This window comes from Nuphar pumila, chromosome 2, assembly GCF_984573655.1.
Source record: "Nuphar pumila chromosome 2, dmNupPumi1.hap1.1, whole genome shotgun sequence".
Classification (NCBI taxonomy): Eukaryota; Viridiplantae; Streptophyta; class Magnoliopsida; order Nymphaeales; family Nymphaeaceae; genus Nuphar; species Nuphar pumila.
Window position 1 is genome coordinate 49,204,259 of NC_143250.1, and position 24,205 is coordinate 49,228,463.

Here is a 24,205-nt window from a genome sequence, read left to right on the forward strand (position 1 = left end):
TTCCGGGTAAGAAAGGCGGTGGAATCAACTTTTCAGTGACAAAGTTGTGGGAAAAAAGAAGTGGTAATGGATGACATGAGAAAAGAAAAATAGTATAATGCAGGACTAATACTAAGATATGAAGAGATAGCATGTTAAATAACAAGCAGCACAACTAGAAGGAGAACAGCTGGCAGCTCTCCCCCTCAAAATACACGCTGCAAGTGTTGAGTAATTTACTCAGCAGATCTGACGATATGACTGCTGGAGATGGGACATGAGATTTTAATATCAAGGCTATTATGTGAAAGGCATACATCTTTTTGAGGTCTGCATATATTGCTACTCTGTTTTTTTCCCTAAAACCTCTCCAGAAAGCTGAACATAGAGAGGGGGAATATACTTAAGAGTGCTGAAACAAATTTAAAAAACAAAATTAAGGGGAGCCTTGGAGAAGAAAAGACTGGATTCAGAGGGAAAGGAAAAAGATCCTTGGAATAGAAGATCTGGAGAGCAATGGTAAGAAATTGTAAACTTGATGAAGAATTGTTGTAGGAATATATAGAAGGAAAATTAATCAGTTCAAGCTCATTTATTTAACAGACAAACTGAACTTGAGCTCCTATCAATGTTAGTATAGTTAAGTGAGCTGAGCTCTAGCTTGAGCTTTGGCTCACCTAAAGCTCTATAGAAGCTTGTTTACTTTTCTGTAAAACTATGTAAACATATATTTATAGGCCACATTTACATATAATTTTTAAGAATAAGAAAACATTGGTGTAGGCCTTCACCTCTCAAGGGAGAGCTAGCTTTAGCTGAGCTTAACGAAACTTGAACAGATGTTCAAGCTTGGATTAGAGAAGGGATTTTCCAAAGTCTCTTTGTGCTTGGATCAGGCTTGGTATGTTATTAAGCTGAGTTCAAACAGCCCAGGCTGTATCCTATCTCCTTATCTTATTGATTGGTTTACCTTGATATGCTCAGGAAAAAAGATTAACAGTGTGCATGTGTGTATGTGTGTGTGTGTGGAGGGATGGTAAGGGGTTTAATATTCTGTAGTAATGATGTTAACATACTATCTATTAGGAAGTCATATTTGCAGGTATTATATACTAAATTGGAGCCTACAGATGTGTTTATTATGTTAGATTTTACTAGGGAGTGTGCTTTGGATTGAGTTGTTTGAGCATTAAAAACCAAACTTGTATCTCACAATTTTGGTGTATTGTGCACTCCCATTTTTCATTCTTTTTAGAAAATCTGTCTAAATGTTAGATCATCATACTTTAAAACATATATCCTACTAAACAAGCTGTAAAGATCATATCTTCAGGGTTTGATCCACAAAGTACTGTTTAGATTGCTGGAAAATCAATGGGTTTTAGTATATATATATACATGCACAATCATATGATGCTATTGTTAGTACTTGATATGTACACGTATGCACAATCATTTTGCACGATATTATCAACTGTTGTGTAAATGGTTGTTTAATCCATGCCTACAGTTGGAATTTGTTGCACAAAAACACATGCTGGAAACTTTTTACTAAGAGCACACATGCACACAGTGCATGTTGTGTAAATGGTTGTTTAATCTGAGCCTACAGATGGAACAGAATGCTACAAAGAGCTGCATGCTGGATACTTTTTACATAGAACACATGCATGCATACATAAATTAATCATTTCACATAATTTTATCACCTGTTCTCTGGGTAATTGTTTGACCTGTTGGTTTTATAGTTAGCTGCTGAGAAAAAATCTATTTCTGTAAGTGGAAACGTTGTTCAAGAATCAAATGCTGGAAAAGTTTCTTCAAAGAACAAAACTAAAGCTACGAGACTTTTAAGACCTGTAAGAGCAACTGAGCTGAAAACTTTGTCGTGATTTTTTTTTCACTTGATAGTTTATACCCCTGATTAATCAACTGACTTACATGAAGGTGATTTGCATCTGCAATGATCTTTATGCCCCTGCATTGAGACCATTGAGACAAGTGGCTAAGTAAGTACTTCAATTTAACAACAAAAACCATCTTGTCCTATGTGTGCTAGAATTGTGTTCTTGGCTTCACTCTGCTTTCTTAATAATTCTGCATTTTTCCTTTTGTGACTTGCTATTAGGGTGCATACATTTGTTCAACCAACCATTACTCGTGTGGTGAACAGGTAGATATTGTCAACATGAAGAGTATTGATTTTCTTGTTCATATCTTATGCTTGTGTTCCCTGCAAGCATGTCTGAGAGAAAAATTTCAGTGTGTATATATTGTATGACGGCAACTGAATTTTTCTTCTTTTAACATGTTAGGCTCAAGTATATTTGCAACCAGGAAGGATTTAAAACAAACAGCCTGGCTCTTACTGTTCTTGCTGAATATACTGGTAAGTAATAAGACTTTTTTCTGTAAGATTTTTGTCCTGCAATTGTGTTGTTATTTTTGACACATCCATATGTTCAATAGTTCTCTTTTGGTGAGGACAGTTATCATTTGTACATAGTTGATGATTGTGGATTGTGTACCTGCCTGATTGGAGATACTGAAATCAGTTGCATACAAAGTGGTGTAATTTTTGTGGTTTGTTTTCATATTAATCCATAAATAAGCTATTACACTATAAAAAACTGTTATGGCTTAAAATATATAAAGGGAACTAATTAGTAATCTTGTTGTAAATGATCTGAACTTTTGATGGCTGACCAAGAATACCACTCGGTTCCATATTTGTGAAAAATACCAGATTATGTGGAATTGCGCAGTCAATCAAGTGTAGGGTACAAAGTTGGGAATGGATTTGTTTCAAATGTTAATCCTTTTATCCAATTTCTATTATTTGGAAGCAACTCTTATGGTCTTCCTCATTCCTCCAAAATATTTGTTTTCTATGGTAATTGTAACGCCCCAAAATTTCAACTTGTAAATTTGAAAACATTTAGAGAAAGCCTTTCAAAGTTTAGGATTTTGATCTTTCAAATCCTAAGCGAAAGCAATTTTCTTTTAGAGAGGAAAACAAATTGACGATTATGAGCACGTTAGCTTACAAAACAATCTTACTTACAGATAATAGCCAGGATGTCAACAGAAAGAGGGTGATCTCGAGCCATGTTGCATCGCGCTATAGCCGTCTGTAAAGTCCTACTTGCTACTTGCCCATGAAATAAGTTAATTTCATAAAAACTGGTAGGTGCACAAATAGACAATGTAGAACAAATAAAGCAGAACATTCATAAGATAAATAATTTATTTCGTTACAGACAGTGGTAGCATGTATAATTGAATTGCGAGAAATGACATCTATTCTAGCATAAGCAACATAAGCAAAAAACAATTAAATTGAAGGTAATGTACAACACAAGGTGTAAGCATCATTATAAGCAATTAGCTAGCTTGAGTAGCTAATTATTACAAGTAAAGAACGACGTTAGTAGTTTAACTAACAAGTGTGTAGCGACTAGGAGGAACACGAGAGAGAGAGAGAGAGAGAGAGAGAGAGAGAGAGAGAGAGAGAGAGAGAGAGAGAGAGAGAGAGAGAGAACTCGTTAATTCTTGATTAGGGCTAATCTCTATGTTAAATAGAGAGAGGCCTATATAAAAAATTACATACAAGTCTCTTATTAAACAAGAAATATCAAATAACCTACTTTTAAGAAAACTTAAACTTAAAACCTCTTTATCTCAACACTCCTCCTCAAGCTGGAGCATAGATATCAATCATGCTCAGCTTGTCACAACATTTTGAGAAATTTGGTCTAGCAAGAGGCTTTGTAAACATATCTGCAACTTGGTCTTTCGACTTTAGATATTTGGTAGTGATATGACCAACTTGAACCGTATCTCTTACATAGTGGCAATCAACCTCAATATGCTTTCTCCTTTCATGAAAGACATGATTGTTTGCTATATATGTGGCAGCCTTGTTATCACACATCATGGTCATAGGAGAGGAAACCTTCACCTGAAGATCATTTAGAACAGTACAAACCCACATTAATTCAACAGTTGTTTGGGACATAGCCCTATATTTTGATTCTGCACTCGACCTAGCAACCACATTTTGCTTCTTACTTCATGAAATTAGGTTATCTCTAAAAAACACAGAATCCTGTGGTAGATTTTCTATCCACTACCGATCCTGCATAGTCAGCATCAGAGTACCAGAGTTTCACCTTTCTTGAATAATAACCCTTTTCCAAGAGAAGATTTTAAATACCTAAGAATCATTATAGCTGCATTCCAGTGTACCTCAATTGGTTTGTCCATAAATTGGCTAACTTTGCTTACTGCTAAAGCAATATCAGGCTTGATCACAGTTACATATAGTAGCTTCCCTACTAGTGAGCGATAAGTTTTGCTATCAACCGGTTTCGACCCTTCTTTAAACAACTGAACTTTATGGTCCATGGAAAAATTTGCTGGTTTAGCTCCCAACATTCCAGTTTCTTTTAATAGGTCAAGAATATACTTCTGTTGAGACAAAACCATCCCTTCACGGCTCCTGGCAACTTCTATACCCAAAAAATGTCTAAGTGAACCAAGGTCTTTTGTAACAAAGTGTTTTTGAAGATGAGCCTTTCTAGCTTCAATATCTTTCACATCATCTCTTGTAAGAATGATGTCATCCACATATACCACCATAACAACTGTGCCTGAGTTAGTTTTCTTGATAAATAATGTATGATCTGCCGCTGACCTATTAAAGCCAAAACTTGACATCACTTCAAACAACTTTTGAAACCATGCATGCGGACTTTGTTTCAAGCTATATATCACCCTTCTCAATCTACACACCTTCTGACACTTCCCCTCAACTTCGAATCCAGGAGGTTGTTGCATGTAAACTGTCTCAGATAGATCCCCATATAGAAATGCATTTTCACATCTAATTGACACAAACTTCAACCATGATGAACAACTACTGAGAGAACAAGACGAATGGTGCCCATCCGTGCAACAAGAGAAAATGTTTTAAAGAAATCAATACCATAAGTCTGAGTATACCTTTTTGCTATTAATCTGGCCTTGTACCTTTCAATAAAACCATCCGATTTGTACTTTATTGTATATACCCATTTGCATCCAACAATGTCAACATCCATTGGGGAATCAACTAGATCCCATGTATGCTGAGACAATAAAGCATCCATTTCTTCTTGCATAGTCAGCTTCCACCTGTTATCTAGCTCTGCCTGTTAATAGTTCAGAGGAATAGTTTCAGCAGATAAGGCTGAAATAAAAGTTTTCATCTGATTTCAAATTTTGACATCAGACACAAAATGAGATATGGGATATAAGGTACATTGTCGTGTCCCCTTTCGTAGAGCGATTGGCCTGTTATCATCATCATGAAGATCACTGTTGTCAGTAGTACTTACCTCAAGAGAAGAAGAAGATGAAGGCACTGGAGGAGGTGGAGCTCTACGCACATATACCAATGGAGGATTATTAAATCGTGAAGAGGATGAAGTTTGGTTCGGTAATGAAGGCACAAATTCCAAAGGAAAATGAGGTATAGGTAATGGAAAAGCCTTAGCTGGATCAAATTGCATCTGGGAACCGGTACTAGAGTAATATGGAATGGATTCCAAGAAAGATACATCCACACTGACATACTCTTGGTGAAAAAATGGATTATAACATCGATATCCCTTTTGATTTCTTGGATAACCTATAAATATGCATTTTGTAGCTTGAACAACTAATTTATCACGGTGAGGGCCAAGTTTGTGTACAAAACAAACACATCCAAATATTTTAGGTGAGAAAGAGAAGAGTGGGGCATTAGGTTTTAGGATATGTAATGGAATTTGATCTCCTACAGAAGATGAAGGCATGCAGTTGATCAGATAACAAGCAGTGATAACTGCATCACCCCAATATAACGCAGGAACATTGGATTGTATCATAAAGGTTCGTGCGACATCAAGCAGATGCCTGTGTTTTCGCTCAGCCACACCATTTTGTTGAGATGAATAGGCACATGTAGTTTGGGGTTGAATGCCATGATCTTGGTAAAATTGTAATAGGGCTTTTGATTTAAACTCAAGAGCATTATCAGTGCGAACAATCTTGACAACAGATTCAAACTGAGTTTTTATTTCAAGAATTAATGATTTGATAATACTTGGAACTTCATATCTTTCTTTTATTAAAAATACCTACGACAACTTAGAAAAATCATCAACAATAGCAAGATAATATCGACATTGTGTCCTAGTAGGAATCTTACTAGGACCCCATACATCTGCATGAAGAAGATCAAAAACTTTATGACTGGACTGACTCGAAGGGAACGAACTTCGATGATGCTTGCCCAACTGACATGCTTCACACTGAAATTATGTAGTAGAAGGAATTTGAGGAAAGACATAACGAAGCTTTGACAATGAAGGATGACCAAGACGACGACTCCACTGAACAAGATTGGATGAGTGTTCCACTGCAGCATAAACATTACCCACTGGATGATGTAGGTAGTAGACTCCATTTTCTTCATAGCCTCCACCAATCTTCTTCCCCGTCAGCAAATCCTGAAAATGACAACCCATCAGATCAAATATCACTCTACAGTTTAGTTCTTTGGTAAGACAACTAACAGAGAGTAAACTTTGAGGAAAATTGGGAGCATGAAGAACATTTTTCAACTGTAAGGAGGAGGATATAGAAATATTTCCCTGACCAACAACTGATGAGGAACTCCTATCGACTAATGAGACTCCTCGATGAAAAGTAATATCCTTTAGATCTGAAAAGAAAAGCGAATTTCCACACAAATGTCTTGATGCACCAGAGTCAATAATCCACTTACTATCATTCAGATGAAGATGATTCCCTGTTGAGTAGGCCACACCAGCTACAGGAGAGGAGGAGCTCGAAGGGCAAAGAGCTATCAGCTCATCATATTCTGCTCGACTGAGGGTGATACTGTCACTTGCAGAGGTATTATCATGTGCATTTGTTACCTCTAGTGTAGTAACATTTGCTTTTAGAACATTTGACTTTGATGAAGAAGAAGTTGGCCGGCCATGCTTATCTCAGGAACGATTTTCTAAATGTCCAGATTTTCCACAGAATGTACATTGAAGTTTTCCTCTGCCTCCCATACCTCTGCCACGACCTCGTCTTCTGATATTCTGAATATTTCCACGCCCATAACCAGACGAGACAGCTAGAGCAGATGACTGGGACACATGGTGAGATTGTGGAAGAGAGATCACAAGTCTACTCAGATGATTGTATGCATCAGCAAGAGTAGGTACATCGGATCCAGTCAACATTTGTACTTTTGCAACCAAAAATTCTGAAGATAAACTTGTGAGAAATCAATCTACCATGGTCTTTTCTTGATGATCCTTTTTCTAGCGAACAACACAGAGGCCTGTGGGCATTGAGTCTTTTAAACACTGCTTTGACGGAGGCATAATACTGAGCCAAGGTCTGATCTCCTTGCTGCAGATTATATATCTCCTATTTGACTTGCAGGATACGACTCACATTAGTTTCTTGGGAATACGTATCTCGAAGATTATCCCACATCTGTTTTGTTGTATTGTAGTAAATTAAACCATCTGCAATATGCGGTTCGACGCTATTCATGTTCTGGACCACCTGGCATAATTTGTTTCATTCAACCTCATAGAAGAACCATACGAGAAGGGGTTTGCAAAAGCTTTATACTCCCCAATAGCCTCAATTTTGGAATCAAATTTTGAAGCTTCACCCATACTGAATAGAACTAACAGGATATGAGATATTTGATGCTAATACGACTGGAAAAAAAATTAATCAGATTCAAACTCTTGGACATCGTGTTTTATGAGCACACATCAACCATGATCACGACAACACACGGTTGTTTCACCACATCAGGCATAAATTCCAGATAGCTGACAAAGACATGTTTCACGATCATGCGTCAACAAATTCCATGACCACACACGACTTTTCAACCCAAATCACAATAGCTGATTTAGAAAACATGTTTCACGATATTAGTTAGACTAGCAATGAGAACAGATTAATTTTATGTTTCGATATTAGCTGGCCTTGCGGATACGCACAAGGCACGAATCGTAGAAACAACTGAGACTAGTTCGGGGGTCTATTATGCCATGTGTTTTCAATACCCCAAATAGCTAGTTGAGTCCGCTCCTAAGGTGACGGTTGGTGACCGAGAGAGAATTCCCCAAAGGCCACTTGTTCCACTTGTTCCAAAGGATGCATCCAACTTCTACAGAAGTGTCTAAAGCTACATTTTGTAGCCTATTTCTCCTAACTCCGATGATTGAGGAATCCGAGTCTTTTGCTCGTAACTGCCATTAAAGAACCTGTTCATCGGAGTTTTGTGCTTTCCCGTCCTCTCTTTTGACGGAAGTCAGCGATTCGAATGGGTATGTCAGGTGTTAGTTAATTAAAGACCCATTCTGCATGCTCTGGTCTTTCAACCAGCTCGAGCATCTTGCCTGTGAAGCGAATCATCACTATTTATGTGATCTCAACATTGTGCTATTTGCACGTTTCGAGGTTGCCACAACCCCATCATCTAATCATCGTAACACAAACCAGACGTACCTATTCAAAGGTACGATCGTACATGTCCAAAGGTACAACTACGATGAAAGGGTAACATTCAATATATTGCAATTCATTTGGTTCAATCTTGACATGCATAGCTCTTTGAGCATTCGGCCTGTGGAGGCGAACATCATTATCTTTATTTATTTCAACAGAGTGCTTATTGCACAGCTCGTGGTGCCCAACGACCTCTCATACTACTCATTGTAGTGAACATACCGTACCTGTCAAAAATGTCCGACGATGACAGTAGATCATGGGTTTCATGAAGGATAACCCCAACATTGTGTTTCGTATGACGTAAAATCAATAATATAACTTGGCATGCACAAACACTACGAAGCATGGAAATCTCAACCAAGTCTGGGGATCGTCATGGATCCAATCCTTCCTTCTGAGTAATCGACTCGGGGTATTGTTAGTTGCGTCTAGCCACACACTAGCTTTATCAGCAGAATTTCGTGCTCGAGAAGCAGGGCCTTGCACAAGGAAGATCCTCTATTTAAGACTACATAGCCCGAACACAATTTTGCAGCTTTTCGAAGAACGCAAAATATAGTACGCATACCTGCACGCCCCGCAAGGCTTGCCTGAGGGAGACAGCTAGAACAAAAATGTAATAGCCAATCTAATCACATACGGTGCAAGGACAACAAGATGCAAGTGAAGAAAATTAATGACAAGAACTAACTGCAGAACTAAATAAGCATGCAGGACATGGCGGCCACAACAAACATGTAATTTCAAAGAAATAAAAACAAGTAGAGAATAAGCCATCACAAGTCATAATCATCTATATGTACGCATGTATGAAGATACCAGTTATTCTTATCTTAGGATTCAACTACTTTATTTAATTCATCCAAAGTCCTCGTGCAACTTTCCCCTACCTCGAGAGGTTGCGTCGCTGTGAGCGCCTACAAGTGTAGGTGATGTAAGACTCAGGCCGCGGGGCACGAGCGGGACTCGTCGTGCAAGCTGCAAAAAGGTAAATAGTTAACAATTTGTAAAGAAACGAGAGGGGTGGGCAGACTCGTCTGTAAGCCCGACCCAACCTAGTATTCATTAAGGGAGGCAGAGGCAGGGAGCCGAGCTCCCTGTTCTGTCAAGACCCGGCTGCAGGGGCACGCCCCTGTCGGAACAAAAAAGGCATGGGTGGCAGGATATCGCCCCTGCCATCCCGCCGACAACCGGGACAGACGGCCAAAGGCAACAGAGACAGGGAGTGGCAACGGCAGGGGGTTCGGCTCATGCCGACCTGCCGAGAAAAGGCAGAAGACGTCAGGGACTCGACCCTTGCTGGCTTGCCCGCAAGAAGAATAGGCGGCAGGGAGCTTGGCCCCTGCCGACCCCCCGGAACCACATGGAGGTAGGGGACTCTCCCCCCCCCCCCCTGACAGAAAGAATGCAGAGGCAGGGGGGGTCATGCCCTCTGCCTGCCGAAAAAGCACAAAGGCAGGGGGCTTCACCCCTGCCTGATGACGAGAATAAAGGGTGAGGGTGGCAAGGGATTGGCTCCTGCCGGGGAAAAACCGTAGGCGGCAGGGGCTTGGCCCCTGACGAAACGAAGAAAGGCGTCAGGGGTTCCCTGGCGACCCAACAAGGGACATGCGACAGCTCTGCCGCCCGACGAAAAGAAAAAAAAACATGCAGAGGAAGAAGACAGACAGAGGAAGAGAGAGGTGGGGCAGGGAGGAGGGGGGCGCCCCTGCGAGCCTCACACCAAGTAAGAGAGAGGTTTCTTTGGGGGGTCTCGCAAGGGGCTGCTGGACTGGGGTGGTTGCCGGCGACGGCTGGGATGTGCCGCAGAGAGGGAGAGATGGTGCAAGGAGGGTAACAGGGTAGCATGGAGAGAGAAAGAGGTAGACGATGACGGGGAGGTCGTCGACGCGGTCTCCCGCAGCTCTGGTCGTCGGCGGCCACAAGGAAAAAGGAGGAGGAGAGGGGCGCCTTCGATGGGAGCCCTCCCTCCCCTCAAGCTCTTTTAAAGGGGGGTCGGGGAGTTTCCTGTTTCGTCACGTGGACAGGGAAATGCAGAGGCGGGGGAGTGCGGTGCATGGGGAGAAGGTTTTTAAAATAAAACTCTCCTCTACGTCGGGTGTTATAACCCTAATGGGTTATCGGATCCGGGTCGGGTCCGAATCCGACCCTGGTCCAAAAAGAGATTTTTTTGTGGGTTTTACACTAATTTTCAACAAACTACTGAATAGTTCTGAAAATCTCTCTAACTTCAATTTTCTTCCTAAGAAAGAAATCCTATTAACCTACTGCTATTAAGAATCAAGATAAATGTAAAATTTGAAAAGTAGTTGGTAGATGGAATTTATAATCATGTGAATTGTCAGCCATTTATTTTACCTATTTATTTAGACTATCTTTGATGATTAGGATAATCTACAAGTGGATCAATCTTTTCATGAAAATCATAAAATTAAGGTCTTCTGGTCAATTACGTAGTGTTCTTTTTTTCTCCTAATAACCTTTTGCTGTCCTAGATTTTTTTCCCTTTTCTATTCCTAACAATGTTTTCCCCCTTTTCTTATTGGTGTTTGGATGAATGTCACATACATGTGCTATTGTTCTTTCCCATGATTGGCTCTTAGTGAATGTGACAGTCGTGACTGGACCATGCATGTTTTAATGTAGAAAACTGGCCTATATATCTGTGATCTTGCTATCTTTGACTATATGTTAAATTGTGAAATGAATGGTGAAAAATGTAGATTTGGCAAATTACAAGGTTGAACTTTTACTTACTAAAATCATTGTGAAAGACATGATATTTTACCATGGAAAATTGAAAAATGAGAACACCTTCGTTGGTATAATAGATTCTATCGATACTTGCTTTTCTGGAACTCACCTAGTATATTTAAAACAATGTAGAGTTTGTCAGATTAATATGGCTATGCTTTAGGTGGTTAGTTTCTTAAGCTTTTGCCTTTTTCTTGGCTCTGTTTGTAGAATGTGACATCCGGTCGTGCTTGAACACCCTTCAGTTTCTCTACAAGAAGAAAGAAACACTTAATATTGTAAGCACTTGAAATTGAATACATCTGTTTTCGTCACAAGAGACATGTGGGCTTAGAGATGCTTTCTTTAACTTTATGCTCCTCTCTTGTTCAGTTGGATATTGGATCCCAGGTTATTGGTAGGAAGGACATGTCAAAAAGCGTTTTTGATGTATGGAAGGAGGTAATGTAACTTTACTGTGTTGCCTTTTGCTCATTTTGGGTTCTGTGAGATTTTTTTTGTTTGGTCCTTCTAATTGCTAATTCTTTTGCATTATGCAGATTTTCCAGAGGCGAAGAGTTAAAGGGGGGAAAATGGCCTTGAATAATCGGAGTCCCGTACCTGCTGATTTTGGTCGTTTGCATGACCTCATATCTAATGGGTAGGCTTGGAGAATCAATTGCAATCTTGCATATTACCATCGTTTAGTTGCGGTTTTACTTGATATTTTTACCATGCATTAATAGTGGTGACTACGAGTTGACTATGGACGGCATTCATGAAAATTTCCTACAGCTACGATATCATGATCCGATTATGGAAAAGACTGTAAGCCTTAATGTTTTCCTTTGATGTCACTTCTACCTTTTGTGGTTTTGAAGCTAATGTAATACTTTTATTTAATTTTGTCTTTATCTCTTGAAGGTCAAATGCTTTGACATTCTTGGAACTTCTGATTTATTACTTCAGCATATTATGCGAACTCAGCAGATGTCACTATACGGTATCTGAGTTCACTTTCCTTCAGTATAAAGTAGACATTTATGCTTAAACCTAATGACTTTTCTCCGTTTAATTTTTGTAGCATATCATCCTTCGGTTGTAATTTCTATCCGGGCCATAGTTTCTCAGTTGGACCAGCCAAACATTGAATGGCCAAAGTCTATTCAAAGGTAATCCCTTGTATTGTTTTTGTCAAAGCCATTTAGCAAATGTTGCACTAGTCACTAATGAATGAAAGTGTTCAGATGTCGAGCAGTGTTCTTGGAGAAGAAAGAAATATTGAAGAATTGGCATAGCAAAATTCCACCAGTCATTTCAAGGCATCTATCAACTGAGTCATTCACTGAAGATGTGATTTCTCCATTGCTACATATTCTATCCCCACCAACTCTAAGGCCGGTAGGATTTCACTAAGTTACCCTACTATCATTTGTCTCATTCTGGACTTATCGTGCTTCTGTTTTATTGCTTCTTGTGAAAATGACATGATCAATATTCAGTCAAGCATCTTTTAGGCGACTGAAGTTTGCCTTAACTTGAAACTTGTGATTAGAGTGATCACAAATTGACTTAGAGTTCAACTATGGCAGTGCAAATAGTTCCCAAGGTGGGCTATATAGACTGATTAGAGTGGTTCCTTCCGGATTCATTTGAATCTCACCCTTTTGAATGGCTAGTTGCATTTGTACACATCATTAGCGAGCCGCTTGAATGTTATTCATGTGCAAGATGATCACGTTTCAGTCATTCTATAAGTTGTATTTTGCTGATTTGTTCATTTTATCCATTAATCCATTAGAAAACTCGGTCCATTGTATCTTGTTTATTTGATACTTGGTTTCTTAGGTGCTTTTGAAGTGTGGATCTACTAATGCTATAGTCTGATTCTTGTATCAGGTCGCGCTTCACTTGTTAACTGAGAGAGAAAAAGATGATTTAAAGCAGTTGGTTGATACAATGATTTCTTATTCTATTAACTATAAGAACAAGGAAGCTGTATCAACACATGTGGCAAATGAAGCAATTGTGAAAGCTTCATCACTATCTTTGGATCCACCTATTGTTGAATTTGTCAGCTATAAGGTTTGACACAGTTTGTGCTAACAATTGGGATGATTGACAAAACTTATGTGCTAAGGATTAAGAATCTAAGATGATTTACTTTTTCTTTTTTTCCTGTTGTTGAAAGGACTACCACCGTCAACACCCTGGACTTCCTCTGGCAGTAAGACAAGTCGTGGTTCATGAGGTGGGCCAATCGCTGTAAAGTTTATAAGTATCTGACGCCTTACCATTAGAATCATGTGAATAGTTTTCCAATTAAGCAGCATCTTATTGGGGAAACAAATCTTGTCAAATGGAACATCATTTCCACATTCTGCAAGCAATCACTAAAAAAATTTACTAATATCCATTTGTACAAATCGCTTTTACAGGTTGAGAAAGAAAAAATCTTGCGTGAAAGTATCGGTAGATCCACAGAAAGCAATGCTGAAGGCAGGGAACCTGAAGTGATTTCTCATGCCATGGCTATTTGTGCAAGTAACACAGTGAAACCAAAGGTTTTCTCTGATCACAAACAGTTGAAAACCAGTACTATTGTCAATTCTCTGTCTGCATCCAATAAAAGCTCAGCAACTCTTTGTTCCAAATCAAAAACTGCTGCTGATACAAAGAGGCCCTTCGGTGGTTCCAGTTTCTTTGACAGGTAATGATCTGGCTTTTTTACATGTCTCTTTGTTTGAAGCTCAGAGGCATCAGTCCTTGTTGCCAAACTGTTAGAATATATCATCCAAAGCATGGGGATATCACTAAAGTATGATCTGATGCAGCTGCTTGTTTCTGATACCTAGTTGTACCATCTCATCTCTTCAAATGCTTGTCAGGTTATTGTTCTCATGGACTGATCACATCCTGCTTTCCTTCACATTCCAGGTTCAGAAAGGCTAACAGCAACAGATCTTCCCAGGGTGATACATCTGTGCAGCAGTCAGCAACTTCAGAGAGAGATTCACGCCCATTACTATTCAAATTTAATGAGGTTTGTCTTCTTATTTCCCATTCATAATCTTGCACTTCAGCTTTAGGTTATGTAAAGCTATTGAAAGTTTTTCTGCCGCAGCAACTTTGGAATGTCTACTCCACCTCAGTTGCTTGTATCTTTAATTGAGTAGGGTGCTGACCAAGTCAGGCTCCAGTTAAAAAAAATAGTTTTTTGCACCAGCTATTTAGAAAATGTTGAAGTGATAAATGGTGTGGGGCTGGGTCTATAATTTAGACCTGTTTAAAAAATGGGTTGGTTTTTAGATAAGAAAATTATAGATCCAAACCCGTTTCTACCCAATTCAATTGGTTCCATGCAATTTGTACCCCAAACTGACTTGCACTTAAACCCATATCAACCCTGAACCATTTTTGCCTCATTGGTCCTTTATATTATATGCTTGAACTAGCTAAAAATCTGAAGCCTTTGTATCAAACCCGTTTCATACTCAAGCGACGGATTTCATGCTTCAACGGTTAAACCTGTTATACCCAACCCAATTCTAATCAATCCTGGGTTTTCCAAATCTGCTGCTTATCTTTATATATAACGATCTATACAACAAACAACAACTACGCCTTCATCCCCCAAAAAAATGGGGTCGGCGATATGAACAAAAAAATAAAATCATTTCGGGTCTTTCACATGAATCCTTCTCCTCCAATCATTTCTATCCAATGCCATGTCCTTGGCGAGGTTCAAAACATTCATATCCTCATCATCTCCATCCAAGTCTTCTTAGGCCTACCCCGACCTCTTTTAACTAATATATTATCCCATTTCTCCATCCTTCTAACTGAAGCATCATTAGGCCTTCCCCGAATATGTCCAAACCACCGTAAACGATTCCCTCTCATCTTATTTTCAATGGATCCGTTTCAAATCTTATTTTTTATTGTATTTCCACACATCCATCTGAGCATACACATTTCAGCTACACTCATTTTTTGAATATGATGTCTCTTGGCCACCCAACATTCCATACCACTATACAATCACTTTATAATAAAATAATTTTCTGACCAATAAATAGGAAAGCTTGATAAAACTCAAGCTTATTATCAATTTGCCAGTGTTTACTATAAAGTTTATCAGTTTGTAAGCTTGCTAAAGAAAAAAAAATTATAGATTTTTAAATTTTAGTTATTTATAGAAGTTTTGTAGAGTTTGAAGGTCTGACCCAGATTGCTTAGAACCAAACGTGAATGTGTTTTATACTGATATGGGTTTGGGTCTAGCTTGTAGACCTAATTAAAAATGAGTTTATTCAGACCCAACTCGTACCTGATAACCCAAATGGATTTACAATTTTAATCATACCCAAAATTGAATTCAAACTTGGATAATATTGGGTTGGGTCTGAGTGATTTTTATACCCATTCCAGAAACAGGTCACCATGAAATCCGACCTGAACTGACTCGGTTACATCCCCTATCTCAGCATATATGGTTGCTTGATTCTTGTCCAACCACAAGCTACTTGAACGCTTTCGCGTGAAAGATTGCTATTTAACTATGATCTTATGCTTATGTTTTGATTAACAATTGCAGGGTTTCACCAATGCTGTGAAAAGGCCCGTGCGTATATGTGAATTGCTTCCTTAAAAAAGATCCCGTCCACTCATTCCTAGGTCCAATTTGATATGCAACAGAATCCTATGTAACTCCAAAGTGTATGTATTTAGTTCGGATATACCATAATACCAGGCATGTGATAAGAGAGAAACTGATTGTAAGATCAGTCAATTCCAAATGGTTGGTACATGAAAATTGGCACCAATTGAAGTGTGCTTTTGTTCATAGTTGCGATTATTCTTTGGCTCCATTACTTTTATGATCCTTTCCCTTTGATAGGTAACAAAAAATTATTCTTTTTGACTCATTACTTTAACGTGCGAACCATAATTGTTCTTATGAATAGCACTGTTCTATACTTCTGTTGCGCATTCACTCAAGTAATTGGAAATTCTAAGTTGTACACTCGCCAATGCTCCTTGGTGTTTAAGTGCAAAGTCCGACCTCACAAATCTCGTTCTTGGGAAAATCGTCAAGGAAAATATTAAGAAAAAATAAGAAATCTTGTTTCTTAATAAAATCTCAAAAAATATATTAGCATATATAAACATAGTGAATGCTGCCAAGTTGATGAGAGGTACATGGGTGCATGTCATTTGTGGTGAGGCCCAAGCTGACGTACGTCTTTCCTGGTGATCAAGGTAACCTAAGGATTTATGCCAATGAGCTCAATATGAGATAGAGAGAGAGAGACTAAAAAAATCAACATTACCACCAGTCATGAAGATCAACAAAATGTTGAACCCATGAAATGAACAGGAGCAAACGCCAAAACAAATAAAAGAAAGCAGAAGAGAAAAAGAACAGACAAAACGGGCTTACGCAGGAGCCGCTAGCCCACGCTAACCCAAAGGGCGCCCAAAGAGGGGGAGAGTCACCAGAAGGGAGCAAAAGATCAGGATCGCATAAACATCTATCAAGATTTTATGCACCATGTTATGAATGTTAACTGGAATTTGATAAAAATGAGCATCATTTCGTGCCATCTAAACAAACCACCAAGAGGTAAGCAACCACGTTTGCCAGATCAACCTCCACCTCGTGCTACGCCTAATACAAACCGCGCCTAAGATTAGATCGAGCGCAAATGACTCCTCCTTAACAAACACTTTTGGATGCCTCCAAGTTTTGCTAAAGAGTTCCACAAATATTGGTGCATGTCATTTGTGGTGAGGCCCAAGCTGACGTACGTCTTTCCTGGTGATCAAGGTAACCTAGGGATTTATGCCAATGAGCTCAATATGAGAGAGAGAGAGAGACTAAAAAACTCAACATTACCACCAGTCATGAAGATCAACAAAATGTTGAACCCATGAAATGAACAGGAGCAAACGCCAAAACAAATAAAAGAAAGCAGAAGAGAAAAAGAACAGACAAAACGGGCTCACGCAAGAGCCGCTAGCCCACGCTAACCCAGAGGGCGCCCAAAGAGGGGGAGAGTCACCAGAAGGGAGCGAAAGATCACTAAGATGCATACGCAGGATCGCATAAACATCTATCAAGATTTTATGCACCATGTTATGAATGTTAACAGGAAATTGATAAAAATGAGCATCATTTCGTGCCATCTAAACAAACCACCAAGAGGTAAGCAACCACGTTTGCCAGATCAACCTCCACCTCGTGCTACGCATAATACAAACCGAGCCCAAGATTAGATCGAGCGCAAATGACTCCTCCTTAACAAACACTTTTGGATGCCTCCAAGTTTTGCTAAAGAGTTCCACAAATATTGGGCAAGACCAGAACAAGTGAAACATATATTCTCCAGCAGCTTGACAAAGCACACACCAACTCGAGAGCTGAATGCCCCCACTTCTTTAAATTACTATGGGTATGGATCCTATCATGCAAAATTAACCAAGCCAGGACCCGAGAACGGGAAGAAGAGCCCTTTGCCCAAAGCGCATTCTCGGGCAACCAATGAGCCCCCGGGGGGGAGCAACGATCTATAGACTTTTGAGGTGAGGAACTCCCTGCTTGGCGTCAGCACCCACTGCAACCACTGACCAAAATTTTTGGAGTCCTCAAAATGGTCTTTGAAGAAGGCTAAAGCCCTCAACCACGATTTACGCAAGTGCAAGAATGCCAAACCCTGGGTTCTCAGATGAACCGGGATATCCAGTTGGTGGGCCAACCAATATTACTTGGCGACAAGAACAATGCTCTGCAGTCTGGGCACAGGAATGCCTAAACCAGCCATATGCCGAGGTAAGACCACCGAACACCAACCAATCAAGTGACACTTACCTTTGAGTTGACATCCAGACCATAGAAACCTGCCAGCAAGCCTGTTAGTTGTTTCTCTACTCCCACAGGCATCATAAACATATATAGACATGAAAAATTCTGGAATAGTGGAAACAACATGTTTGACTAAAGTCAGACGGCTAGTGATGGAGAGACAAGACGACTGCCACAAAAGTAATTTGTATTTTACTCTTTGAAGTGTCAAAGCCCATGCAATAGAAGAGAGGTGCTTCACTTGTAACAGCAAACCCAAGTACATTATAGGCATGTCAGAAATAGTGCAATTAAAAATCCTCCTCTCAGTCGCAAGCATATTGGACTGAATATTGAACATGATAAGAGAGCATTTGTTCTCATTTAGTGAAAACCCGGATAAAAAGAGAAAGAACGGAATGATAAGCCTGAACCTAAGCATCTGCTGAACATTTGCATAACAAAAAATGATCATATCATCAAAATAAGTAAGAATATGATCAGGAAAGTCCAGAACCTGCAAAGGATCAATGAAATGTGATACTGTGACCCGCTTAAGCAAGACCACAAGACCCTCAGCAACCGCATTGAACAACAAAGGCGAGAGGGGGCACCCTTGCCGCAGACCCCGCCCCAACTTGAATCAGTCTCCTCTAAAACCATTGATATTTAACATGGCATGAGCATTTGAGACCAACTCCCTCACCCAACCTGAAAAACGATGACCAATACTGAAATTTGATAACATTTGAAATAAGAAGGGCCAATGCACGAAATCAAAAGCTTTATGAAAATCTAATTTAAGGACAAAATAAGGTTGACCGCTATGCTGTAAGGAATGAACAACCTTGGACGCCATGATGAATGAGTATTGAACCCTTTTTTACGGATGAAGGTGAACCGAGAGTCTGAAAAAATCTGGCGAGCCACCGATTTCAGCCCATTGGCCAAAACCTTGGCAAACATTCGACAAAGAGCACTCATAACCGAGATCGGGCGAAACTGAGAAATATCAGTCGCCTCATCATCTTTCAGAATGGGCGAAATAATAGCTATATGAAAATGATAAGGCAGTCTGGAGTTACAATAGAACTCATCAAACATGCTCACCACGTCCAATTTAACACAGTCACAAAAGATTCTAAAAAAGTCGACATAAAACCCATCAATGTCGGGCGCTTTCCAACCCGACAGATCCATAATGGCCCTAAAAATCTCATCTTTAGAGAACCTCCTTTGCATAGATCTGGCTTGCTCATGCTGAATTGACCCAACTAAGACATTACCAAAGATACCCTCCGCAGTTAACGAAGCAGAATATAAAGCCTTAAAATATAGCGAGATTGCTAGATTAACGTGCTGATTGAGATAGGAAACACCCCCAATGGAGATAGAAGAAACGACCTTCCTCCTATGACGATGGAAAACATATGAGTGAAAAAAATTAGTGTTATCATCACCAGCCGCAAGTCATTTCACCCTAGATCTCTGCTTCCAACGAATTTTCTCTTTGATCCTCCAGCTTTTCAAGAGCATAGTTAACTCTAAGAACTTGACCTGAAAACTGAAAAGTTGCAAATCAGAATGAGAGTTAGGAGAAGACATAGACTGATACAACGCAGAAATCTCATGATCCCATGCAACCATTTGCTGAAATTTGTCCACATTACGACTATGAAGCCAAGCTTTGATATCCTTAGCTAGATGAGAAAGCTTCTTTTGAACTCGGAGCGCCGCCCAATGCTCATCAAAAGATTTGTTTCAAGAATTAGCAATAACTGAAAGAAAATCTAGCTTTTGAAGCCACCATTCTTCAAACACAAAGCTCCTGGTGGGATGAAAGTCATCCCCCCAATGAGTGATGATCTGCCCATGATCCAAGATTAATGGAGCAAGCAACACACACTTAACGTCGAGAATGAGGTTCAGTAAATTAGGGGTGATGACAAAGACCCTGTTAAGGACCCTACAACATGAGCAAAACCGCCTATTCGACCAAGAGCAACGCTCCCCAGTTAAAAAAATAGGGTATAGGAGATTTCGATGAACAAAGTCTTGGAAACCTCGCATAGAGGGATTATGACTGACGAGGTTATTAGAGTCATGAATATATAGAAAACAATTGAAATCCCCCATAAGAAGGTGACACTCCGTGCTAGAATTGACAACCCTATCTAAATCATCCCAAAACGTGGGCCTCATGACAGCGAGATTAGGGCCATAAACAACAGAAACCACTACCCTTCTACCAACTGCCTACAAATTGAAAGCAATAGACAGAGAGAAAATACCCACATCCAGCTGAGATAAATTTAAAGACTGCTTCCCCAAGATAAGGATACCTCTGACATGATTGACCATTGGCTTAAAAAAATAGTCAGCTCCTCGCCAGATGCTGGAGGCGACCGCGAGCGAGATGACTTCCATTTTAGTTTCATATAAAGCAAGTAGGCCAGACTTCTCCTCCCTAACCCAATTAGCCAAAAACAAGCGTTTTGTGGGACAATTCAAGTCCCTAATATTCCAACAAACAGTCTTCATGGCATAAAATCTAGAAAAACCCAAGGCTAGTGGTACCGAGATGACCTTCTTGGAGACCTAGCATTGGTAGCCAAATTAATTGACGAAGGCCTCCTCCTTCTTCGCTGGCCATTTATGATTTGCCAAACACCCTTGACACTAACAGACAACCTCAAGTGACCATTGAAAACACCCATCTGCTCGCAGTCTGCTCCACCGGAGTGGCAAATGGAGTCCTCAATAATAGCAGAGATAGTTGAAATCGTATAATCCATGTCAACAGCTATAGCTTACATCTGCGAAGAGGAGAGAGATATCCAACAACTTAGCTGTGTCGACAACCTTGACACCTAGGGGTTGCAGACTAGGACGCTGCTGAAGCAAAGACATAAATAGGTGGCTACCCTAACCCCACGCTGGACAACCAGATGAGACACCGTTTGGCAGAAGACCAAAAGATTGGGCAAAGAAAAAACCCTCAGAGACATAATGCGATACAGGAAGATGACACAGAACCGAGAAGCCAAGCACCATGCATTTGATTGCTAGGTTAGTTCTAGCATTAAACATGATAAGATTGATAACCAAATAATCAGAGCCTCTAGAGGAAAAAATAATGAGGGATGATGGCAAAATCATCATTTGCCCACCACGCACAAGCATACCCAACCGTGCCTCCAGGCTGTAATGGGAAGAGGCACAAATAGAAGCACACACCGGGCCCCAAGCATGAGAAATAATGAGTGACTGAACTCAAGGAGATAAAACATTGCTAGCAGGGCCAAATTTTTGTGGGCCCACCCTTGGCAAAACTTTTGATGGCGATGAGGGAAAAATTGTCCTATGCTCCCCATAAACATGCCTACCCAACCGTGCCGCCACTTCGCCTCAGAAATCGACGCAAAAAGAATCAGACGTCGAACTCCGTGCAGGAGAAATAATGAGCGACAGATCTCCAGAAGAGGAAACATTGATGGCAGAGCCAGAATTTTGGGGCCCCACCCTTGACAGAACTTGCGATGACTGAGAGATGCCATTATACGCCAAAGATGAGGCTGACATAACCGGAGCAGACAACGAAAAAGAAAGCCCAAAGTGCTGCGGTCAGACCGAGACCCAGATAGACCCAATCTTGACCGTATGGAGAATGAATTTGCCAGCTTCTGAAGGTTGCCAATCTGCACCCACGGCGAGAAGGATAATTGTCGAGGAGGCCGTTCAGGATTCCGACTTGTAGGATGATGCCCCAACCCAGCAAAATCTTGAGTGACTAGAGTCTGCCCCGACGAATGGGGATCGAAGGGGCTAGATCTCCTTCGCTTTCAGGCTGGGTGACGACGAGAGAGAAAAGATGAGCCACACTTATGACAATCAAAGTATTTCTGGAAGTTCAGAGAGAAACAAGCAGCACACCACCAATCCCCCGACCTGACATGACTCAACTGAGATCTTGAGCGAACAACGTGGAAGGAGCTTTGCCAAGGAGATGGGACCTGCTGCCATCCTCGATCAGCAACCCATTCTGAAAGTTCACAGACGAAGGAAGGTGGAACAAACATCTCCTTAAGAGAGCATGCTTCGAGAGACTCCTGCCTAACCGCTCGCAGAAAATACCCGACATCCGAAATACGAAAAGAGCCCACATCTAAGCAAGATTGGAGGGACTCTGAAAGCTTAGAGAAGAACCAATATTTGAGTCTGAAAGGTAGGACAACATCGAATCCCCACCGGTGTAACACAAAGGTTGCACCTCAGTCATTCACAACTTCCTTAATGAAATGGAGGGCTCGTTGGTTGACCCTCAACAGGAGATCAGGAGCAAGCCCCCAAAATCAGCTCGATGAGGGGTGCATAACGAAACCATGAACATCCAGATGATAAAGGGCGCCGATGGAGGGGCCTACGGATCTCTGAAAAAGGGAAAGAGACGAGAGAGAGAGGCACACCTGCGAGGGTTGGGGACTCCGACGATGCTCGGCTCTTTCGATGAAACTCAACATAGGCTAGGGCCTCCGACAATGTTCGACGTGCCCCCTAGAGAGGGAGAGAGAGAGAGAGATGGCAACAACGACATCACTCATTGTTGGTAGGAACTCAGAATCCTTCACGTTGATCGCCAAAACCCTCCAGGCTTTCTGATGGGGTTCGACGCGACCCCAAGTAGAAGGGAGCAACAAAAACGATGCTGACGGGTTCGACGGGGGGGGGGGGGGGACAGAGCGTACAATGCAACTGATAAGAATGATTGATGATAGAAATAAATAAATCTATTGCTCCTTCAGGCTTCGAGCCTGCCGCCGAAAACACAGTCTTTGATGCCTTCTTCAGGCTTCGAGTGAGCCTGCCGTCGGAAACCAGTTGCTGATGCTGGAAAATAGAGCCGGAGCGGAGGCCGAAGGGGGGTGGATTGCGTGAGAGGGAAATTGCAAGGGGGGTCGCAGGCGCGGGTGGTTCGACGAATCGAGGAAGAAAGGGAGATCACATGGGGAGAGGGAGGTGGAGCCTGAGGCAATGGGGGTTTATAGGGGGTGCTAGCTAGTCGAGGGAGCATAGAGGCAGGAGACGCAGGGGAGATCGGCTGGGTCGGGTGTCCGATGAGGGGGGCCGGAGTGGGAACAGGGTCGGGCGATGGTTGCCAGAGAGGGAACAGGGTCGAGCGATGGTCGTCGGAGGGAAAGGGATCGGAAAGGGGGAATGGTCGTCGGAGGGAAAGGGATTGGAAAGGGGGAATGGGGGTTTGAGAGAGAGAGAGAGAGAGAGAGAGAGAGAGAGAGAGATGCCTACACCGAGAACCAGCAAACCTAAAATGGGTGCATAACCACTGCGAGGTCGCCCGTGTGGCCAGTGGAGTGAAGGTGCTGAGATGAAGGTGCCCAATCAAACCCCACAGCACGGGTATGTCACGGGTATGTCTTTAGCTTTCATAGGTGAGCCAAGTAAGGCAGGGTGGTCATGGAGCCTCACCTGGGGTTTTCCTTGCTTCTGTGAAGGTTCGTTGTCATTAAAAATAAATAAAATAAAATGGGTGCTTAAGTGCTGTCAGATCACCTTTAAAAAAAATTGTGTTAAAAAACCCTTTAGTGGCGACCTAGACTGCTGGTAAAGACCCAAAGAAAAAGTCCATTGCTCCAATGTTTTTTATATAAGAAATTATAAAGTAAAACTCAGAATATAAAAGTGTTTCTGTTATGTTAACGTGATAAAAACATGGACTTCAGAACAGGTGATATCTTTGTTTTTCGACAGAGAAAGCTGGGGTTAGGCAGACCCCTAATCGTTATACAACCATACCATTTGGGGTTTGAACTTGCAACGTCCCAATACAAGGTAACGTTCACTAACTGCTCCTGCCAGACAAGCGGAGCCCCCAGTTGGTGAACAGGTGATATCTTGAAAATATTGCAGAAATGAGTTGCACAATTGAGATCGTAATTGATCAAGCAAAAGGATATTTAAGTGGATCTGGATCTGGTAAAGGTTCTCAATATGTGCTTTGTCCAATCATTTGGGACTCACTAATACCCAACTCTGTCCATTGTCAAACTCCTGAAA

The 24,205-nt window shown here is 41.0% G+C and overlaps 1 protein-coding gene across 1 annotated transcript in view; it reads left to right on the top strand.

Annotated features, from left to right (window-relative positions):
• The window catches only part of CTF18 (P-loop containing nucleoside triphosphate hydrolases superfamily protein), a 40,119-nt gene extending 23,984 nt beyond the window's left edge, over positions 1-16,135 (top strand). Inside the window, exons 8-23 of the mRNA XM_089997621.1 lie at positions 1,728-1,838; positions 1,927-1,988; positions 2,108-2,152; positions 2,295-2,368; positions 11,521-11,588; positions 11,683-11,751; positions 11,850-11,950; positions 12,036-12,117; positions 12,214-12,292; positions 12,374-12,461; positions 12,537-12,690; positions 13,189-13,374; positions 13,481-13,540; positions 13,728-13,999; positions 14,227-14,332; positions 15,887-16,135. Of these exons, the coding sequence (XP_089853747.1) occupies positions 1,728-1,838; positions 1,927-1,988; positions 2,108-2,152; positions 2,295-2,368; positions 11,521-11,588; positions 11,683-11,751; positions 11,850-11,950; positions 12,036-12,117; positions 12,214-12,292; positions 12,374-12,461; positions 12,537-12,690; positions 13,189-13,374; positions 13,481-13,540; positions 13,728-13,999; positions 14,227-14,332; positions 15,887-15,940 (1,611 nt within the window). The 3' untranslated portion in view covers positions 15,941-16,135. The remainder of the gene's footprint in view (positions 1-1,727; positions 1,839-1,926; positions 1,989-2,107; positions 2,153-2,294; positions 2,369-11,520; positions 11,589-11,682; positions 11,752-11,849; positions 11,951-12,035; positions 12,118-12,213; positions 12,293-12,373; positions 12,462-12,536; positions 12,691-13,188; positions 13,375-13,480; positions 13,541-13,727; positions 14,000-14,226; positions 14,333-15,886) is intronic.
• The last annotated feature ends 8,070 nt before the right edge of the window (positions 16,136-24,205 follow it).